This window comes from Capricornis sumatraensis, chromosome 15, assembly GCF_032405125.1.
Source record: "Capricornis sumatraensis isolate serow.1 chromosome 15, serow.2, whole genome shotgun sequence".
Taxonomy (NCBI): domain Eukaryota; kingdom Metazoa; phylum Chordata; class Mammalia; order Artiodactyla; family Bovidae; genus Capricornis; species Capricornis sumatraensis.
In genome coordinates, this window is record NC_091083.1 from 78,001,779 (window position 1) to 78,019,472 (window position 17,694).

Below are 17,694 nucleotides of genomic sequence, written 5' to 3' on the forward strand. Positions count from 1 at the left end.
AGCCACACACGGGGACACCTGGTGCCGGGGTGGCTCTCACCAGCGGTTTGGACCCTCAAGAGCTTCCAGCGGAATTGAGAGCCCAAGGCCCCAGAGCCACGTGGCCAGACACGGAGGCACACAGCCCGGCGGGCACTAGGACCCTGCGCGGCGCCGCGGCCGGCGGGGGGCGGCCGGCGGAGAGGGGGAATCCGCTCCTTCTGTCTCCCGGAGCCAGGTTGCGGCCACTTGTGCGATCCGGGCCGGTTCCGCAGCCCCCGACGCCTCTCCGCACCATGAGCCGCAGGTTCACCGTCACGTCGCTGCCCCCGGCGGGGCCCGCCGGGTCTTCTGACTCGGGGCCCCACGGGCCTTCAGCCTCAGACCGCCGCCGCAGCCTCTCTGGGGGAGACGCCAAAGGTAGAGGCCTCGGGGGGCGGGGCTTGTAGGGTGGGCGGGGCGATGAAGGGGCGTGGCCACGGCGAGCGGGCCTTTGGTTGGGAGGGGAGGGACCGGGACCGGTGGGGAGAGGGTCCGTCCCCTCGGAAAGCCGGAGAAGGGAGAGGAGCTGGGCGCTGGGGGACCGGGGAGGGCTGCAGGGGCAATGGTGAGGGGAGGGGCCAAATTCGAGGTGGGCGGGGACACACGGAAGAGGGTGGAGCTAGAGGCGAGGGGGCGGGTCTTATGATACGAAGTCTAGGGCCTCGGAAGCTGGGCCGGGGCGCAGTCAGGGGGCGGGATCATCTCGGGTAGGGGCGGGGCTAGAGGCGAGGGGCGTGTCTTATGATACGAAGGCTAGGACCTCGGGGGCTGGGCCATCTCGGGTAGGGGGCGGGGCTATAGCGAGGGAGAAGGCGGGGCTAGAGGGAGGGAGAGGGCGGGCCGTGTGGGTCCAGAGCCAATGGAAGAAGGCAAGACCATCCTGGTTTGCGGACAGAAAAGGGCGGGACCAGAGACGAAAAGGTTCGGGCCAGTAGGGTAAGGGAGGAGTCGACGGAGGGAAGAAACAAGGACCTGGGTCGCTAGGTCTCCAATCCTTAGTGCCTCAAGAGGCGTCGCGGACAGCGCCTTGGGGATCCCGCGAAGAAGACAGGAGAGAGAAGTTTGGGACCCTGGGCAGCTAAGATCCTGGGCGCAATCCGTGGGGACACTAGTCCTGTCCCTGCGGGGATTCACTTAGCTCCCTCTTCTCCAGTTCCACAAACGGTGGGTGGAGCCAGCTCTGGCGGGAGCAGGGGCATCTTCCTGGAGAACCCATCGCGGTGGTCTTATAATGGAAGTTACATGCAGGGTACAGATGAGAGAGGAGGGAAGGGATCCTTCTAGGCTTCGGTGAAGAATTAGCATCCTGGATGCACACGCAGTCTTCTCCGCAGCGGCCCGCTTATGCCCCTCGGGTCTGGAAGGAAGGTGGAGAATTCGCTTGAGGTGGCCCCAAGTGGGGAGGAGGAGCCTCCTCGGGCCACCAGGGGTCGCTGCTGAGCCGCAGGTGAGCTCACCCTGACCCCAGCAAACTTAAGCACCAAAAACCCTTTTAGAGGTTTTATCTGGCGAACCTCTACGTTGAATAAATGACCAAACTGAGGCCTAAATTTCCTCAGGGCTCCAGTCTCGTGAACCAACTGCATACTGAACGTGGTCACTCGGATTATAGGGGGCTCTTTCCTTTCTTCATCTTTCCCATAATGTCTGTCCCTTTTCTCATTTTCAGTGATGTTCTTACCATTCTTACAGATTTAAAAGTCAGAACTCTAGGAGCCATCAACGCCTCCTTTTCTCTTCCCACCAGATCTGAGTGGTCCTCATGTCTTGGTCACTTCCTTCAAAACTTACCCTGAATCTGGCCACATCTCTCCTTCTGACATCATCACCTTGCTCCAAACATCCATCATCTCTCATGTGACCATGACCCCAGCCTCCTCACTGGTCTGCCTGCTTCCTGTTCATAAGCATCCGCATCATTTATAAGATAAACGTCAAACCCTTTAGTCAGTCATTCAAAACCTCCCCTCATCTGCTCCTGGTATACCTGTCCCTGTTTTCCCCACCTCCATTAGCCAGGGAAACTCCTACTCACTCTGTAAGTTATAGCTCATTTAACCTTTTCTGAAACTCTTTTTCACTTTCTCTCACTTCCAGGCAGAGGCAGACATTCCTCTTCTGCCCACCCAGTGCACCATTATAGCACATGTCCAGTGAATGGAGGTTATTCACTTGTGTGTCTCCTACATCTCCAGGGCAGGGACCTCATCCTTTTACCTTTGTGTTCTGACTGCCAAGTGCTCAGCTGGGCACTTAGTACGTGCTTACTGCTCACTCATCAGGTGAGGGGGGAGGGGCTGTAGGCTCCTAATTCCCCTACCTTTGCCTTCTCTCCTGCCATTACCCATCCACTGGCCTGAAAATAAGATGGCTCTGTCTCTTATCTCAAGGCAACTGTTCAGTCTTCCTGTTCCTATTTCCAAGCTCCTGCATACTGAAGTAAAATACAGCTCCCAGTGTTGGGTGTGCAGGTGTGTGTGCAAATTGGATGTGAATCTGGAATGCCGTGGGCTTATGGCAGAGGCGGTGTGTGTGTATCTTTGCATGTCTTGAGGGAGAAGCATCCCACGTTAGCTCTGTTGACCCGTGGGACAGTCGGTGAGTCAGTGCTTATGTGTGTTACTGTGTGCCAGTGTGCTGATTGGCATGCTGATGTGTGTATTTCTGTGTCTGTCTGTGGGGTGGGTACCTGTGTGCTTGAGCTTGCACATGCACATGCTTCCATCTTGAGAGTAATTTGGGGATTTTTTTCCCCCAAAACTTTAAACATGTTAATTTGTATTGGGTATAGCCGATTAACAATGTTGTGGTAGTTTCAGGTGAACAGGGAAGGAACTCAGCCTTACATATACACATATCCATTCTCCCCCAAACCTCCCTCCCGTCGAGGCTGGCACATAACATTGAGCAGAGTTAAGGTCCCTTAATTCTAAAATGATTATCCATTGTAAACATAACAGTGTGTACATGACCTTGCCAAATTCCCTAACTATCCTTTCCCCTACTTTGTGGATTTTTAACCTCTTAGGCCCTGAAACAGCCTCCAGCATCTCTCCTTGGTAGGCCAGTACGTGGAGAAGTAGATAAGAGCTCCCTAGGAGAACTTAAAATCTGGTGGTATCTTTCCCCCAGCTGTTCTTGAGCCAGTGCTCTGGTCCCAGCGGGATGCTCTCCCCACCAGCTGTCCTCACCCAGGTGCTAGGGGAGAAATGGCAGCATGTGGAAGGTGGGGGAAGGTTGGGGGAGGTTTTGTAGCTCATTTACGTACAAGCATTGTCTTTCCTTCTGGATCCAGGGAGTGGAGTTTGTTGTCCCTGGGGGTGCTTCCTGCAGCCAGAGGATAGGAGGGGATATGACTTATGGGGGAGGAATGAAGCAATTCAAAAGCTGATCCTTGAATCTACTACTAATCCTGGGCTGTAGCCCACATGCCTCAGTTGCCTCATCTGTACCATGGTAAGATCGATGATTACTTGGCTGAACCTGGGATCAATTGTTGCAACTCTGAGCTACTCTTCCATCCTTTGTATTGCTCCTTGCTATGTCTGTTTCTCACGGAGGAAGACAGAGCCTTGGGAAGAGTTATGGGCCTGGTTAAGACTAAGAGGAGTTGAGATGTGTCCCCACGGAGTGAGAGGGAGCCAACTTGTGCTAAGGGGATGGAGCAAGACCACAGCGTAGCCCATCCACACTCTAGCCCAGGCTCTGTGGTATGGCCTTGGGCACATTGCTTCCCCTCTCTGGGCCTCAATTTCCCCAGCTGTATATAAAGAAGTTGAACAGGAAGCTATCTGAGGGTCCTTCTAGCCATAAAAATGCTTAGATTCTTTGATGATCTAGAAAAGTGATGTTCTCTACCTCCTCCATACCCAAACCTCATGTTTCAGTCTCTATCTGTAAACTGGGAAGAACAGCACTGAATTATTGGCATAAATATCTGGTCTGGAGATCTCTAGCCTATCTAAGGAGTTCTCCGGTCACTCACTCCTCAAGCCAGGACTCTGAACCTCGCTGCCCACTACCTCAGCCCAAGGTGAGCCTTGGGAATCACCATGGCAACAAACTGGTTATGAACAGGGCTGTAGTTGCCATGGTGATGGGCTGCTCTCTCTCTCTCTCTCTCTCTCTCTCATCCCCCTCACCTCCCCTCCCCTCTTCTCAATGAACCAGAGTGATCTGTGGGCTCCAGCTTCTCCAGGTGGGGTGGGGATGGGGGTGGGTACAGTGAGAAGGGGGTCCTGATTGAGAAACAGGGAAGATAGACTGAATCTATAGAGAAATGGGGGGCTGTCGGGGTGCCATTGCCATGGTGACAGGGCTGCAGCCTGTTAATTAAGCCCCCGGTTACCACGGAGATGATGGTGGTTGACGTGTCTGCGGCGGGCCCTGTGTGTGTGTGGGGGGGTGTGCTCTGCCCCAGACTCATCAATTCATGGTGAGGGCTTGGGTTCCAGAGGAGGGGCCCTCCCAGTGGGGGAGAGGAGTGAAGAACGGAGTTCAAGGCCTTAGCTCCATGAGGCCAGAGCTGGGGGTGGGTGGGTTAGGCCGTGGGGATAATGATATAGAGACAGGGTGGATAGGGATTGAGCCAGAAAGAGGAACACTACGCCTACCTTCCATAGAAAGAGGACCCTGTCAAGCGGCTCCAGTTTCTTCCAAACAGCTCCTTGTCCTGATTCAGTGGCTGGGACCCTGTATTGGAGTTCAGGGAGCCAGATTCTAGTCCCTAGTCTGCCACAGGTTCACCCCATGGAGCAAATTCGTAGCTTTCCATTTCTATTTTCTTTCCATTTCTTCCAATTTCCCCAGATAGGAGGACTGGTTAAAAAATAACTTCCAAAATTCCTTCCAGTGTCAAAATCCTGATATTAGGAGGCAGTTTCCCTGACCTTTTTTTTTTCTCTCTCTCTCTCTCTGAGAAGCATAAGTGGAAGGGGAGATGAATTTTAGAGACTCAGAGTTGAGAAATAAGACCCGTGCCAGGCTCTGCACCTCATGATGATTTAATGAGAGGATGCCCCTGGCCCTAGATCCTCCGAGGGCTCTCGGCGGGGATGGGGTGCTGAGCCTGCAGCCATGTTCCTGGGGCTCGGAGCTGAGGGTCACCCTTACTGGCTAAGGCCAGGCTGCCAGTGGAGGAGGGCCTGTAATATGTTTTCTGAAAGCCTCACAGCAGAGGCTTGGCCTGAGACCAGAATGGGGATCAGTCTTCTTGAGAGGTGGGGGCTGTGAACCAAAGGACTGGGGTCTCCCCTTGTGGCTGTCTCCTCAGTTGGTCTTGGCTCCTCGTGAAGTGCTCCATGGATTTGGTCTGAGATAAATGGAGAATTTTCAGGGTGGGAAGAAGGCCCAGGGGTTATGCAGCCTCACTCTTTCATTCTATAGATAGAGATACTCAGGGCCTGAGAGGAACCCAGCTTTGCCCAAGGAAATGCAGAGTTTCGGGGCAGAGGACAGGACAGCACCACTATCCCCTGAATCCTGGATGCTTTGCGAGATAGGAGGTCTGGTGAGGGTGCCCAGATGGGACACCCAGGGGAAGAGGATCATGCCTGCCTTCATCTACTCCCTTGCAATCTAGATTTTCTCTGTGGGTGGGCTCAGTCCCTCCCTGAGTGGCCAGGGCTCTGGACCACAAATGGGAAATACCCCCAGGGGAACATCCCAGACCCAGGATTGCTGAAAAACCTCAGCATTTATTTCTCAGCACTTCTCAAACATACTACACATTTTACTGTATTACTTGTCTCTACAGAGTAGTAGAAAAGCATAATGGTGGTGGTGGTGGTCTGTGAAATGCAGTGCTTAAAAATTCTTAAACACTGGCCTACACACCTGCAATCCCTTTAACCCCTGTCCCCAATTTAAACTCATTGCAATTTTTGTGTGTGGGTGGGTGGTTTTCTCTCTGGGAAAGCCAAGAAGGCCCATTCTCACACCTTGTCTGAATAGCTAGCTCTCCACCCTAAAGAGTCCTTCCAGTGTCCATAAAATCCAGTGAAGGGGTTATCTTACTGGAGGATGCCTCAGAGTCCCACTTCAGTTAGCTGCTGAAGACTTGGTGGTTGATCCAATCTGAAGTCAGCGACATGTGTGACAATAGAATCTGAGCAGCAGGCCCTGTCCATGGTCCTGAAAAACTCACGTCCTAGGACTGGATCGCTAGTGGTGCAGATTTTTTTCTAGGACCCTTGAAGATCTCTGGGCCCACCTCCAATTGCAAGCTGAGAGGCCACTCTGGCCCTGCACTTCTAAAGCCTGAGCACAAGAAAAGGGAGAGAGTTCATCTCCAACCCAGTCCCTGTTCCTTTGTTAGTAGCTAAGGATGAGAGGCACTGAGCAGTTTGGATATGACTGCCTTTTTGCCTCTTCTATTGGAGGCAGGACCCATTTCAAAAGAGGTTATGTTGAGGAAAAGAGTCCCAAGCTGGAATAAAGGAAACTGGATTCTAGGCCAGGTTCTGCCATTCACTGGTATTGTGTTCATAGGCAGTCATTTCCCCCGATCCCCATTAACAGTGAGCCTTAGCTTTTTCACCTGTAAAATGAAAGCTATGCATTAGCTAAAATGATTGAAGCCATCCTCTCCAGGCCTGGAACTCCCCTGAAACTTAGAGGGCTACTGCTGGGAGCTTGAGTGAGTCTCAAAGTCATTTGCCCTAAATCTGCTCTCCTCATTGGATGTTTCCATCTTGCTGGGGCTCAAAGGGTCCACACTGCTGACCCTGCTTCCTGAGATCTTTCCCCATGGGATCGAGTCCGGAGTCTTGGGGTGCTGAAAGCATGTCAGCTCTGGAATCCTCAGAAAGCAATCCTGGATTAGGGGATTAGACACTCCCGCCCCAGGAGAAAATCTGGTCCCAAACCGACAGGCGGCCTCATTCTCCCCTCCCCCACTCCACTCCTGGCCAGCCTGCGACCGGCCTGCCCTCCCCAGAGGCTGCACCATCCCCAGTGGGGAAACAGCGCTCCAGAACCTCACTGCCGCCTTCTCTCCTCCTCACCACCTCTCCTTCCCAGGTTCCTTTCGTGGGGGTGGGGGTGGGGTCCCTTGTTTTGGGACTCCAGTAATTTGCCTTTGAGGTGAGACACTGAGACCTCTATCGGTCTAAACAGAAAGAAAGGGTTCGCTGCAACTCCTCAGACTCATGCCTCCCATTTTAAGCCAGGATGAGCCAGACAGTTCAGCCCCTGACCCTGACGCCCCGGGGGCCAGCACGGTGCTTGAGTTAAAGGCTCTGGCCTTCGCACATCCCTAGCTCCAGCCTCCTGAGCAGCGATTGTGGGCGAGGGCACGATTCCACAGCGTTCTTCAGGGCCGGCCTGCCCAGCTTTGCAGGCAAGCTCTCCAGGGACCCATATTCCACGGCGCGCTCCCCCTGCCGCCTCAGATCCCCGCATCTTCCCTCTAGGGGTCAGCCCAGACCCCTGGCCAGGCAGCCGCTGCGGGGCCGCCTCCCCGCGGCCGCGACCTAGTTCCCTGCCGTTATTTTTAGGGCGCGGGATGGCACCTGCCCACGTGCCGGCCCCGCCTGCGCCGGAGAGTGGGGGGCGGGCGGAGCTGCGTCTGCTCCCGGGAGGCGAGGCCCCCGTCCCCCGCAGCACCCTCTCCATCCCACTGGTGCAAGCCCCCAGTTTCCGTGAGAGGGGGCCTCCGGGAGCGCACTGCCCGCCCCTAGTCCCCTCGTCTTCCTTCCTCCCTCGCTACCCCCCTCCCAAAACCCCGCCAGTGGCTCACGCCTCCTGCATACGGGATGAGGTGAGCCGCGCCGCCGCTGAGAGGGGGCGCGCGCGGGTGTGAGCGTGTGTCCGTGTGCGAGTGTGTGTGCGCCGGGCGGGCGGGCACTGCAGCTTCTTCCTCCGTGGAGCGGAGAGCGAGAGAGCTAGAGCGAGCGAGAGAGCGGCGAAGGCAGGCAGAGGGGCGCGGGCGAGGCGGCGCAGCCATCCTGGGGCCCGGCGCCGCGCCGCCACCATGCTAAACAACCTGACGGACTGCGAGGACGGCGATGGGGGAGCCAACCCTGGTAAGCGATCGGGGGCGGCGAGGAGAGGAAGCAGCTCTGGGGTTAGAGACAGAGAAGGGGGCCGCCTCCTTCGGAGGCGAGGCTGGGATTGACCCGGGCGGTGGGCGCCCAAGTCGGCCTGGAGCCTAGCTCCATTGGAATGCGCCAGGCGCCGTGCGAGGTGCTGGAATGTGCCGCGCCCGGGGCAGGACAGGAGGCCGAGGGCTTGCCACTGCCCGCGGCCGGGGGACAGACGTGGGCTAGCAAAGCGGGGGAGTCGGTGGGAAGGGGTTGGAAGAGCTAGAATGGGCTGACGTGGAGCTCGACGGGCGGGAGGAGGGCTTCTTTTCCCGAGAAGGGACCCTGGCGTCCTGGCGCAGAGCGCGGGGGTTGGGGGGGCGCAGTCTGCTGCAGTCCCTCGCTTTGAGACTTCCAGCTGAAAGGTAGGGGGAAGGTGCCTATGGGGGGGGGGGGTTGGAGCCATATGACAGCCCCTGTCCGGCTGCGATGTCTCCTTAAGGGGTCACTTGATGCAGTCCGGGCCCCCTCCCCCAAAGCTTCCCGAGATCCGACCTCCGACTGAAGCGAACCTCCTCCGGGGATTTTCAGCTCTACTTTGCGGAATCTCCTTCTCCCTCTCGCGTTCCCATGGGTTCCTTTTCAGGACGGGAAGCAAGATCACCCTCTTTTCTTTCCCCTTTCCCTTTCCTCTGGGTACTCTGGGATAGCTGTGAGGTTTCCAGGGTGGGGCAGAGGGGAGTCTCTAGCCAGCTCTGCTAGCTTGCCCAGTGAGGCCTCAGGAATGGGGTCCCAGCGGCCGAATCCCCGGCGCCGTGGCGCGGACACTGCGGACGCGCTGCGGTGGGTGCGGAGACTCGCTAGGAGCAGAGGGGCTTGGAGCGAGTCCGTTGGTGGCTCCTGCTCTCCCCCGCCCTCCTCCGCGGTTTCCCTGCTCCGAGGTCTTCGAGGCCAGCCACCCCCTCGGGCTCCCAGGCCCCCCGCCGCCCCCCAGCGGTCTCAGCCATCCATCACAGCTGTCAGCCGCCCCCACCCCCCACCCTCCAGCGGCGCTGCGTCCCTTGCGCACTAGCGCACCTCCTGCTCTGGCTGTCTGCGCTCAGCGCCTTCAAACGCTCCCCTGGGCATTGCTTGACCCTCTGGGCCAAGACTCCTGCAGACCTCCCCCCGGGGAAGGCCCAAGGTCCTAAAGACTCAAAGCGCAGGGTCTTTCAGGGACGGGCAGCCTGGACTTGAAGTCCTCCGGATCCTGGGTCCAAGTCAGAGCCATGTGGTCGCTTGGAAGGCTGTGGACACCAGGGTCCCTCATCCTCTGACACCCCTTCTTCCTCCCTGAACCTGAGTAGGGGCAGAAACTACTGACTGGCTAACTCATTCATCTCCCCAGTGACCCTGGGGTCAATCCGCAGGCACCCTCTTGTTTCAGGCTTCGGGAGGCGGGTGGTTTGGCAAAGTCGAGTCTGCAGCAGAGCCGGGCATCCCGTCGCTGCTCCTAGGGAACGAAGGTGGGGGCAGTCATTCCCACATGGGAACCCCTTCAGATGTCTCCACTCTGAGGAGGGGGCTCTGCTCCCCCAGACACAGGGTTTGGTCCAGTCCCCCAGGCCCTGCTTGCCCTACCCCTGACGATGGCGCCTTTCTGGGCCACGGGATTTCTGCCGGGTCTCAGGTGGCCTAGAAAAGAGTGTGCAGCAGGACTCCAGCTAGGAACTCGCTTCAGTTCTACCCCCTCCCCACAAGTTTTCCAGACTCTGAGTGCAGCAGACTCGTCTGCAGACTTTCTCTCTCTCTCTCTCTCTGAGTGGCCAGGACCTGGGTCAGGCCCTTTTGGCCCCAGAGTGAGAAAGAAGGCTTCCCAGTGGTGCCTGGAGACCGTGATGGGATGGGGGGAGGGGGAAGTGGCTTGAGGGAAGACCATCAAACCGAGAAAATCCGGCATCTCTGAACTTAGGTTCTTGGAAATGTAGGAGAACTGGGTCCTGACCTCGGGGAGGTGGGAATGACCAGAGAAAGAAGGCTCCTCTGGACTAAAGAACACAAGGATATTGTCTCTGCACCCCAGGTCTCCTTTCCTCTTGGGGTCTGACGCCGTCCCCTACTCCCCTCGTCTGGCTTGGGGATTCCCCGAGGCCTGGCCCCAGGCCCCCAGGGGAGGCTCCTAAGCCGCGCCGCTAGCCTGTTTCCTCCCTGGGAGCTCTGGCGGCCGCAGCTTAATTGAAAGCCGATTCGGGCTGAGAGCTCCCAGGGGGCGGGGGCGAGGGCGAGGGCGGGGGCGGAGAGGGCTCAGCCTCCGTCTGGCCCGGCCTCTCGCGCGCGCGCCGCACGGCGCTATCCCAGCCTTCTGACTCCCGGCTACGGGAATGGGGGCGAGATCGCCCCTCGCGGTCCTGCCCAACTGAGGGCTCATGAAGCTCACCCCTCCCCCTCAACCGGGGTTCCAGGGAGGGGTCGAAATCAGCCCTGGCAGACCAGGCTGGGGGCCTGGCGTCCCGTCCAGACGGCGGGTGGAAAAGCGCTACTCAGGTCAAGCCTACGAGCTGCCCCCTCCTCTGCCCTCATCTCCTGGCTGGGCTCCGGCCCGGAGTCTGGCTCCGCGCTGCGCGCCGCGTTACATAAGCCGCTGCGGGCGCGTGGCCGTCTCTGCTCCGCGCTGCGCTCTCTGCCCGCGCGGTCGCCATGGAGACCGGCGCGGGGCTGCTTCGATGCCGGGTCTCCGGCCAGGACGCCCTCTTTCCCGCCCTGCACGTTCCCCGCGCCCCCACGAAGGAGGAGGGGAGGGGTGTGAAAGGAATGGGGGGCTCTCGTGCCTGACAGTCCTAACCCCGAAGAGCCGCGGGGAGGAGACGGGGCCCCTAAATCTTGCCGTTGGGGAAGGAGTGTGGGACAGGTCGACCAGGGTGGGTGGGGTACCCCGTATATTAGTAATAATCGTGATTGTAATAGTAACAGCAGTAAGTACACTTATGCGCCCAATACACACACGCCCAACAGGCATTATTTTACTTAATCCCCACCACAGCCCTGAGTTGAACACGATTATTATCCCTTTGCAAAGTAGGAAACCGAGGCTTAGTTTAAGTGACTTGCCCAAGGGGTGGACACAGCCAGCAAAATTGGGACTGGAACCTAAATCTTCTTGACTCCAGCCTGTTTTCCTAACCATTAAGAAATTTCTTCTCATCTCATCCCCAACCCCCTAGTTCCCACTATCATGTGGTGAAAACACGAGGCCTCTTGTCAGCATCTTAAAAATGAAGAGGGACCCACCTCACTCTTATTTCTCCTGTTCTCTAGCCCCAAAGAGCTCTTCTGAGACCTTGAGGGTCAGAAAGGGAGCCCGGGGGAATTCACCTCAACAGACTTTTTGCTGAGCACCTAGTCCGTGCCAGGCTCCCACTGGCAAGACCCGTCTGCTAGTCCCAGGAACTCCTGGACGTGAGGAGAAGAGTGAGCTGGTGGAGGCCCTGTCTGGGGGTCAGGAGTTCTCCGCCTGATGAGTGAAGTGGAAGTGGAGGCAGGAGACAGCGGGTGGTGGGTTTCCCTTGAGGACATGAGGCATCACTTCCACAGTTTAGAGTCAGGATGAGACTGGATTTATAGCAGGTCATGCTTTGGGGACGGACCCTGGTTGAGAGACTAAGGGAGGTTTCCAGGAGGAGAGGATGGGCAGGATTTGGGCAGAATGGAGATGGAGAGAGAGAGAGGTCAGGAGATGAGGGGATAGGAAATTCAGAATATGTAGGGCCTCCACTTCACTTCTGTTTTGGTCACTGAAGAGTTTCCCCGGAGTCCAAAGAGATATCTGCTACTGGGATTCAGCCCTGAAAACTGAGAGAGTGTGATGACTGGAAGCAAGGGAGTGTGCCTGTGTGTGTGTGTGTGGGGGGGGGGGGAGTGGGGATTGCTTATGTCTCTTTGAAAGGACCCTCTCCTTAATGCCCTGGAGACTTCCTCCTTGCATGATCTCATCCAGGCACATGGTTTCACACCCTTGCTACACAACTTTTCGTGGGCTACCACTGATTCTCACGCCCAGCGTCTCTCCTGGGTCCCGGGCTGATCCGTATATCCAAGTGCTTCTGGACAAGTTCTCTTGAGTGTCCTATAGCGCCTCACCGTCAGTCAAATCCAGCCTCTTCCCCACCCCCAGTCTCCCTCTTTTCCCTCCGTTTATTAAATAGCACCATCATCCACCCATTTACCTCTGCTAGAAACCCAGGCATTATCCTAGATCCCTCCTTCCCCCATCCGCACACAGCTGGCATAGAAATGTGTGCCAATAATTCTGGAGTCTGTTCACTTTTCCACACTGCTCTGGTCTGGAGTATCACCAGTCCTTGCCCAGATTTCTGAAAGTCCTTAGCTTCTGCATTTTTTCTTTTTCTGGTTTTTGGCCACACGTGGCATGCGGGATCTTAGTTCCCCAACCAGGGATTGAACCCATCCCCCCTGCAGTGGAAGCATGGTGTCTTAACCACCGGACCATCAGGAAAGTCCCCGCTAACTAACTTCTTTATTCTTTGTCAAAAGGCCAGAGTGATTGCTCTAAAACACAGATTTGTCCATGGTACTTTTTTGCCTGAAACTCTTCAGTGACTTCCCATTGTCCTCTGGATGAAGTCCAAAATCCTTAACGTGGTTGGCTAGTCATGTAAGGACCCGGCCCACACCTACCTTCCCAGCCTCATTCTCTTCACATGCTTCTCCTCCATCCTCCAGCGCCCCTCCCCTCTTTCCCTTTCCTTAGACTCCTCCAGATCAAACTTCTTTCAGGCCCTCTGACCCAGTCCAGCTCCCTCTCACCTCTGGGCCATCGAACCCGCTGTTCTGCTCTTCCATCTGCCTGGAACACCCTCCCGGCTCCCTCCCAGTCTAGCTGTTACTCATCCTTCGGTTCTCAGCCAACACGTCACTTCCTTTGGGAATCCTTCCGTGACCTCCCAGGCTGGGCTGGGTGCTTCTCCCGCGTTCCCACAGTCCTTTGTTCATATTCTGCCACACAACTTACCACTCTGGGTTGGAAACTTCTGGCTATGGGTTTATCTCCTCTGCCTTTGTGTTCTCCGAGGGCAGGGCTGGCCTTAGGCTGTGTTTTATTCCCCCACCCCCACACCCACAGCGGCATGCAGGAGACATCCAGTAACTACTCACTGACTGAAGATGAACCAGGGACACAGGACATGCCAAAGGGGCTCACTTTTCCAAGAGGTGGAGTATCCTGGGGGCCTCCGGCTGAAGCTGTCTCTGCCTCCCCTCTAGGAAAGAGCGTGCTTCCACCTCCCAAACTCCAGGATGGGCCAGTTATGGTCAAGGAGGGAACTCTGGAGAGTCTAGGGTGCCCTGATGAATGAATTAGGACCGCCCCCCCCCCCGCCCCCAACCAGAGCAAGGAAGCACTTCCACATTCATTAAATACCCTGCACATGCCAGGGAGTGCTCTAGGTTTGTTATACAGAACTAAAATTCTGCAGGGGAGGTAGCATTAGCTCATTTTTTCAATGTGTGGACTGAGGTTCAGCGAGTTAAAGTGGCCACACAGCTGGGTGCCCAGGCAGACGGGTGGCAAACAATTGATGCCAAGTTTCTCACTCCTCTGCCTTCTCAGGTGATGGCAACCCCAAGGAGAGCAGCCCTTTCATCAACAGCACCGACACAGAGAAGGGCAAGGAGTATGATGGCAAGAACATGGCCCTGTTTGAGGTGGGTTGCTTGGGGTCCTGGGACTCCCCTCACGATTCATCTCCGCCGTCATCAGCCGTTCCCTCCCTCCTTCCCTGGGGCACTGTCCCCTCCTCTCCATTACTCCCTCAGGTCCGCCTTCTTCTTTTCCCTTTCCCCCTGCTCCTCCACTTCTTATCCTAACCCCCTCTCTCCCTGCCCATCTCATCCTAGTCTCAACGCTTGCCTCCTGGTCCCCATCTCTCTCTGCCTCCTACCACCTGGCTCACCCTCCTCTAGACCCTGGTGCCCCAACACTGACAAATTCCCTCCGCAGGAGGAGATGGACACCAGCCCCATGGTGTCCTCCCTGCTTAGTGGCCTGGCCAACTACACCAACCTGCCCCAGGGAAGCAGGGAGCACGAGGAAGCAGAAAACAACGAGGGTGGAAAAAAGAAGCCTGTGCAGGTGAGGGCCTTGGGGAAGAAGGGCTGGAGGGAAGAGCAGGAGGGGGAGGAAAAGGGATTCAGGTGAAGGGATGGATGGTGGAGACAGAAGGATAGGAGGTGGAGGCGGAGGGAGGGGAAGGAATGGGAGATGAGGGGTAGAGATGGGGGGGCAGGAAGGGGGATGAAATTTTGGGGAAGAGGAGAGGGCCTGGGGTGCTGGTAGGGATGGGGGGTTGCAGAAACTGACGCCAGCCTCCCTGGCAGGCCCCCCGCATGGGCACCTTCATGGGCGTGTACCTGCCGTGCCTGCAGAACATCTTTGGGGTCATCCTCTTCCTGCGGCTCACGTGGGTGGTGGGCATCGCGGGCATCATAGAGGCCTTCTGCATGGTCTTCATCTGCTGCTCCTGTGTGAGTGACTCCCTCCCCTCGCCCGTTGCCTGACAGCTGGGGCTTGAGCAGGGACCTGGGGGTGGGAGGGGAAGGGGAAGTGGGGGCATGAGACCTGAGCACTTTATAGGAACCACTGCCTATAATCTTGGAGAGGAAATTAGGTCTGACTGGGCCTTCCAGCCTCTCCCAGGTTCATCCCTGATGGCCATCAACCAGGTGTCACCTGGATCTTTGTGTGGGTGTGTAAAAAAGACAGGTGTACATTAATAAATCAGATCCACCTACAGCCCTACAACAGTCAACAATTTGGTGGGTCTTGACTCACAAGAAAACGGGATGATGGGTCCCAAACAGGTCTGGCTGAATTCTTCCCATCTTCTCAAAAAACCCACATGTTCACTAAACACCTACTTCCCATGACATTTGTGCTTCCTCACATGTGACCTGTGATTCCCCCCTCAACATGTGCGGTAGCCAGTGCCGAAGCTGGTACACCTGCCTATTGAATAAACGAAGAAACGGAGGCTTAGAGAACTGAAGTGACGTGTCTCCTCCGGTCAGACAGCTGGTCAGAGGCCAAGCTGGGGTTTCCAGAGCTCTCTGATGTGAGAGCTCGAGTTCCTTCCATGTGCTGGGTGAAGAAGAGGTTTTTCTGGACAAGAAGGACTTGGCAGGAGTAGGACCTGGAACCGTACCAAGGAGAAGCTCAGTGGAAGAGGACTTGTGGGTTTGGCGGGTGTTTATGGGGTAGCCGCCACCCTGATGGTGATCTCTGTTCTCACAGACGATGCTCACGGCCATTTCCATGAGTGCAATCGCAACCAATGGTGTTGTGCCTGGTACGTGACTGGGGCCGCTTGGAGGCGGAGGGGGCCTGGCTGGGTGGGAGGGAGACCTGGACGGTTGGAAGGAAGGAAGGGCAGTGCCCAGAGCTCTGGGTGCCCTCAGGAACTCTGAAAGGCAATACTGCAGGTCTGAGGCTGGGCTGTGTTGTTTGTGGAGTTGGTGGGGGCAGTCCTCTTAAGGGGAGGGGAAGGAGGCTGTTGATGGTGTTGAACGGGGCAATGAAAGATCTCTTCCCTTTGCCTGAGACCCTCTTTGCCATCATCCTATTTTCTGAGCCATGGCCTCCTTAGAGGGGTAATTAGCAACATGGTAATTAGTGCTGTAAAAGCCACTCAGAGTGTTGGGCTGGGTCTCCCACTACAGCCTGTAAGGCTTGTGAGGCCCTGCCCACCACTGTCTCTGATCCCCCCTCACCCCTATAGCAGCCCAGGGTCCCTCGAACCTCTTGCCAATACTGGATTCTTTCTGCAGCTGGTGGCTCCTACTACATGATTTCCAGGTCTCTGGGTCCAGAGTTTGGGGGTGCTGTGGGCCTCTGCTTCTACCTGGGCACTACTTTTGCTGGGGCCATGTACATCCTGGGCACCATCGAAATCCTGCTGGTAAGAGGAGCCGGGGAGGAGGTGTGGGTCCGGGCTGTCAGTCAGTTAACAGATGCTCCCTGGGCACCCCTTGTAGGCTGGGTCACTCAGTAAGGCCAGAGGGATATCAGATGTGGTTCTGTCTTTAAAGAGTTCACAGTCTAGTTGGGGAGACAGGATACACTAATTATGTAACATGAACAGCTGTCGTTTATCAGGCACCCACTGTGCTCTCAGCAGAGTTCCAAGTGCTTTACAGTCATTAGCTTGAATCCTCACGAGGTTTAAGTATTATTATGCCCATTTTACAAACGAGAAGCTCAGAGAGGTGAAACGACTTGCTCAAGGTCACTCAGCAACCGACTGTCAGAGGTGGGTTGGGAAGAGTACAGTCATGGTAGAAATGAGAACAGTCATGTCCCTCAATGATTGCCTACTACGTGCCGGGGGCAGTGTGCTAGGCACTTTGTGGATGTTCATGGTAGAGGGCAGATGGCTGGCAGGTTGCAGAGAAGAAGGAGCTGAGAAAGAGATCTGTCAGAAGCAGTGACTGATGAGCAGTCAGGGCCCTGGGCAGTATCTGAAGTGGACAGCTGCTGACTGGGGTCTCAGTTCTTCCTGCCCCTGCAGGAGGAAGTGGGAGCTGAAGGTTCTTTGGTATAGAGAGAGCTGGGCTGACATTTCCCAAACACTTATTCTACCCAGGCCCCGTGGCTGGCCATGTATCATTTTATTTTATTCTCACGACTCTTGCATGAGTTAGATATCTTCATTTTACAGATGAGGAAGGCAAGGCTCAGAGAGTTAAAGGGACATGTGGAAGGGACGTGAAACTGTGTCTTTCTGACTCTGAAGCCTGTACATGTCCCCCCAACTGCACTGCTTTAGAGAACTACAACTAACAGATGTTTCAGCTTCTGGCTTGGGGGCAGATTGGAGAGGTCCAGGGTCAGGAAGGATAGATGGAGAATAAAAGACCCAAGAAGCCAAATTTCGAGAGAATAATAATAGACCTCTATGGCTTTTACAACATTAAAAAGTTATTATAAAAGCAATTCTACCCATTGAATTGGAAAATTAAAAAAAATAAATTGGAAAAAATTAAAGAATGTAAAAAGGGAAATAACAATCTCCTGAAGAAAGTCATCATTAACATTTTGGTGTATCCTTCTAGTTTTTGTTTTTCTTTATGATATTGTATTTTGTCTTTATAAAACCCTATAGATTTCTCTAATAGTTCAAACCTCTCTTTGCAAATATCACTTACAACTGAAAATAACTTTTGTAACAATATAAATATATTAATATTTCATATAGAAATTATGGAAAATACAGATGTGCAAAAAGAATAAAGATTATTCACATTTTTACCATTCAGGGGAAACGACTGTTAACATTTTGATGTATCTACACACAGACAGACATATATACACACGTATGTGTGTATATATTCACATGTAAGTACACATATATATATTTACAAAAATGAGATAAGACACATTCTCTTTAAAAATAGATTGTTTTTACCCAGTCTAACAGGGATAGCTTTTTTAAGTTGGTTCATATAAATCTTTGTTGTCCTTTTCAGTAGCTACATAATCTATTTGGAAATACCATGATTAATTTACCTAATCCTCTAGGGATGAATGTCTAATTTATATCTGCCTTTCTAATTAAATAATAAAGACAATAAATAATCATTAATACGTATACTTGATAACAAA

General features: G+C 54.9%; 1 protein-coding gene across 2 annotated transcripts in view; it reads left to right on the forward strand.

Moving 5' to 3' along the window:
* The first annotated feature begins 275 nt into the window (after positions 1-275).
* Positions 276-17,694, forward strand: part of SLC12A5 (solute carrier family 12 member 5) — a 33,957-nt gene continuing 16,538 nt past the window's right edge. The window contains exons 1-6 of one of the 2 annotated variants that reach the window (XM_068987859.1): positions 276-399; positions 13,648-13,742; positions 14,038-14,169; positions 14,415-14,561; positions 15,328-15,382; positions 15,861-15,991. In XM_068987859.1, the coding sequence (XP_068843960.1) occupies positions 276-399; positions 13,648-13,742; positions 14,038-14,169; positions 14,415-14,561; positions 15,328-15,382; positions 15,861-15,991 (684 nt within the window). Of the gene's footprint in view, positions 400-7,840; positions 8,046-13,647; positions 13,743-14,037; positions 14,170-14,414; positions 14,562-15,327; positions 15,383-15,860; positions 15,992-17,694 lie in introns of those variants that run through there. The other variant, XM_068987860.1, reaches the window with a different exon arrangement.